The sequence below is a fragment of the Charadrius vociferus genome, unplaced genomic scaffold (assembly GCF_000708025.1).
Source record: "Charadrius vociferus isolate BGI_N301 unplaced genomic scaffold, ASM70802v2 scaffold27, whole genome shotgun sequence".
NCBI classification, from domain to species: Eukaryota; Metazoa; Chordata; class Aves; order Charadriiformes; family Charadriidae; genus Charadrius; species Charadrius vociferus.
The window spans coordinates 386,799-389,771 of NW_009649173.1; the positions used below are offsets into that span (position 1 = coordinate 386,799).

Sequence of the window (2,973 nt, forward strand, 5' to 3'; positions counted from 1 at the left end):
TTACATTAATTTACACAATACTTCAACCTGTGTGCTTACTGAAAGGATTATACTTCGCTAATTATTCCAAAGCCTCACAGGCTTGTGTTTCTTTTGGAATAACCGTCTCAAGTGAAATTTTCTCAGTTTAGTCAGATACTCATTTCCCTTTGCCACAAAAAGCCCCGAAGTGCTTAACTTCTCTGTGAGCCTTTCAACATCTCACGTCTGAGTTCAATACTTATGAATCCCTTCTGTAACAGGCACCAGAGAAGGGTTCTGCATGTCGCTCGGGCTCACGTCGTAGCCCAACTTCTTCATATCTTTGGTCACTACGTTGAAGGAGATGGTCACAAAGCCTTGAGAGCGCACCCTTGTTACTAGAAGAAAGAAGACGTGGGTAAAACTGGTTAAGGGAGGTTTTTGGATGGTTGAACTCCTCATGTAGGACTGTTCTCGGCAGGAACAACTAGTCTTTTTTTTTTTTTTTTTTTCTCAACAGAAGAGGGATGGCCAAGCTGTGGCCAGCTGTCGTGCAAGGGTTACAGTCAGGAGCTTCCAGGGACTTACCTTCTCTTCCTTCTCCCTGTGCTACCACTCTGGGGTCAGTAAATTCTGGACGTCTCCCTGTGAACCAACTTGGAGAAGAAAATAGAAAATAATTAATTGGATCCATTCGCTAGTGTTTAGATTTGATACAGTTTATTATATGCATGTTAAAAAAATCAAAGGGGGGGGTTTAATGAGACTCCCAGCTTTTGTTTGCAGTAGTTTTGAAGGTTGATTCACTTTACTGTTGATCTACTTTGATCAAAGGTAAGTTTTGTCTCTCTAAGGAAAATAATGACACAATTTCATGCACATTATGTTAAATCACAGTTATTTCTGGTCTAGACAGAATATTTCTATGGCAAAGATGTTTTTGAAACTGATTCAACTCTTGATTACTCAGAGTAACATAGAGTCTTCAATACTTGGAATGCATCAGAGGGCCGCATAATACAAAAGTATATAAATTAGAGTGTAGATTCTACAAAAAGGATATCATAAAGAGAAGAAAAGTCAATCCGCTGAATCCTGACTGTTGGGCATGGAGATTTCTGCACTGACTCTGACCCAAAGCTCTCAAGTACCACATGGCTGGCTCTGCGCAAGGGTAGGCTCCCTTGGTACAGGCAATCCACAACTGAAGAATCAGCTCACAGATCATTCAGACTGTACTTAAACAATACAATGGAAGGAAAAAACCTTAATACCCTCAGTTGCTGTGTAAAGACTTCTACTTCGGAAGGGATGTGTGTGTGTAAACAAGACAAAGGTTACAGCAAAGGCATTCTAGATGGAAAAAAAGGTAGAACTGTTCCATGTTCTGCCTTTGCTGTCCAGGTTGCTCTTAATGTGGCTGTCTTTCAAGAAAAGCCCCTAGCTACAGTGAGATTTAGGGATGGACTGCAGCACACCTCCTTAGAGTCCAGTGACAATTAAAATGCTCAGTAAAATTAGTCTAAGCAGCGCCTCTGCAAGTCACATCACTGACATGAATCAACTTGTGGAACATGGAGCTGCCACTCAGTACGAGAACTCACGTATCGGTCTGCTCTGCTGAAATTAGTCCTGTTTCAAACCAACAGTCTTCAAATGTGAGGATGAAAAAAAGACGAGTCAGCATTACAGCAAGTAGGTAGTTAACATGTTTTAAGAAAGCTCTTCAAAAGACCTAGACACCTAAAAATGTGATTTTACCTACAAAATGACCTGGTTATGATACAAAGTATTCACACATATGCACCAGTGAGTACCTGGGTATACCTTTGTGTCTAAGAGCAAGAAGAACTTTAAAAAAAAAAAAAAAAGTAGTATTTAATTATTACCTTGTAAACTTCTGCAGCGTAGATGTGGACTCTGGAACAAACATAGCGATGGTTCTTGTATGCCTAAAACAAACATGAGAGGCACAGAACTTAAGAAATGAACCAAACAGCACTGGCAAGACTTCTTATATTTATAAAGGCACATCAGACCACCGAACGTCTCAAAGTAAAAATTCTTTCCTTTCTGCAAAGAAAGGGTTTGTTTGCGTAGGAAGAGCATATCTTCCTCCATTTCCAGGAGCTGTAACGAAAGCTTAGCATGTGCTGAGAGTGATGGGGAAGAGCAAAGGTATCACACGTCCTACTTGGGCTTTCTACATGCTAGTTTTGACTGTACAGATTACCAAAAATTATTTGATAACCAGGGGCTGCTGCTAGAAAATCCATGTTCTTTGTACCAAACAGACAAGACATGATAAGGATACATGGGAACATTTTTGTTTCTGAAACAACATAGTAACTGGGAAAAAAATCTCCGTTTCAGTCCTGAATGACAGGTGTCACCTCACCTTCCGGGTGTGAAGGGAATATGAACAGCTCCATAGCCTCTGACCACATCGTTTCCAAAAAAGTCAGGTCCGTAGACACTCACTACAATCTGTGGCCCTGCAAATGAAGTGGGTGTGAGAGGGGTGCGCCTGGTCTGCGAGCTGGATCCCACCACCCCCAGCACTCACAGCCGGACGGGTTGGTGCTCTTGAAGGTGATGTCGATGGGGAAGTTCCAGACGAGCGTGGTGGGTGCGATGTCGCTCTTGGAGGTGATCTGGGAGATGCCCTCCTCCAGGCCCTGCAGGGAGAACGTGGCAGGAGCCAGGGGCCTGCACTCACCCCCTTACACACGTGCTGTCAGCAGGCCTGGCAGGCAGGCTGGGCTTCAGGGGCCTTACCGCTGTGGGAACCCAGTCCTGGCCGTAGACGAAGCAGAACTTGCAGTAGAGGTCATCAAATCCGGGGAACTGCGGGAGAGAGAGGCAGTGGTGGCGGGGAATGACCGGGACTGACGGTGTCAGCCCAAACCACCGGGCTGAGGGCAGCCTGCGCTGGGGGCCGAGGCCGGGCTGGGTTAGGGGGGTCTGGGGCCGAGGCCGGGCTGGGTTAGGGTGGTCTGGGGCCGAGGCCGG

At 45.1% G+C, this 2,973-nt stretch overlaps 1 protein-coding gene across 1 annotated transcript in view; it reads right to left on the bottom strand.

Moving 5' to 3' along the window:
- Window positions 1-213: 213 nt before the first annotated feature.
- Window positions 214-2,973, bottom strand: part of B9D1 (B9 protein domain 1) — a 10,504-nt gene continuing 7,744 nt past the window's right edge. Inside the window, exons 2-7 of the mRNA XM_009888553.1 lie at window positions 2,740-2,808; window positions 2,528-2,639; window positions 2,360-2,456; window positions 1,851-1,913; window positions 550-617; window positions 214-359 (exon numbers count right to left, since the gene is read on the bottom strand). Coding sequence (XP_009886855.1) covers window positions 214-359; window positions 550-617; window positions 1,851-1,913; window positions 2,360-2,456; window positions 2,528-2,639; window positions 2,740-2,808 — 555 coding nt within the window. The remainder of the gene's footprint in view (window positions 360-549; window positions 618-1,850; window positions 1,914-2,359; window positions 2,457-2,527; window positions 2,640-2,739; window positions 2,809-2,973) is intronic.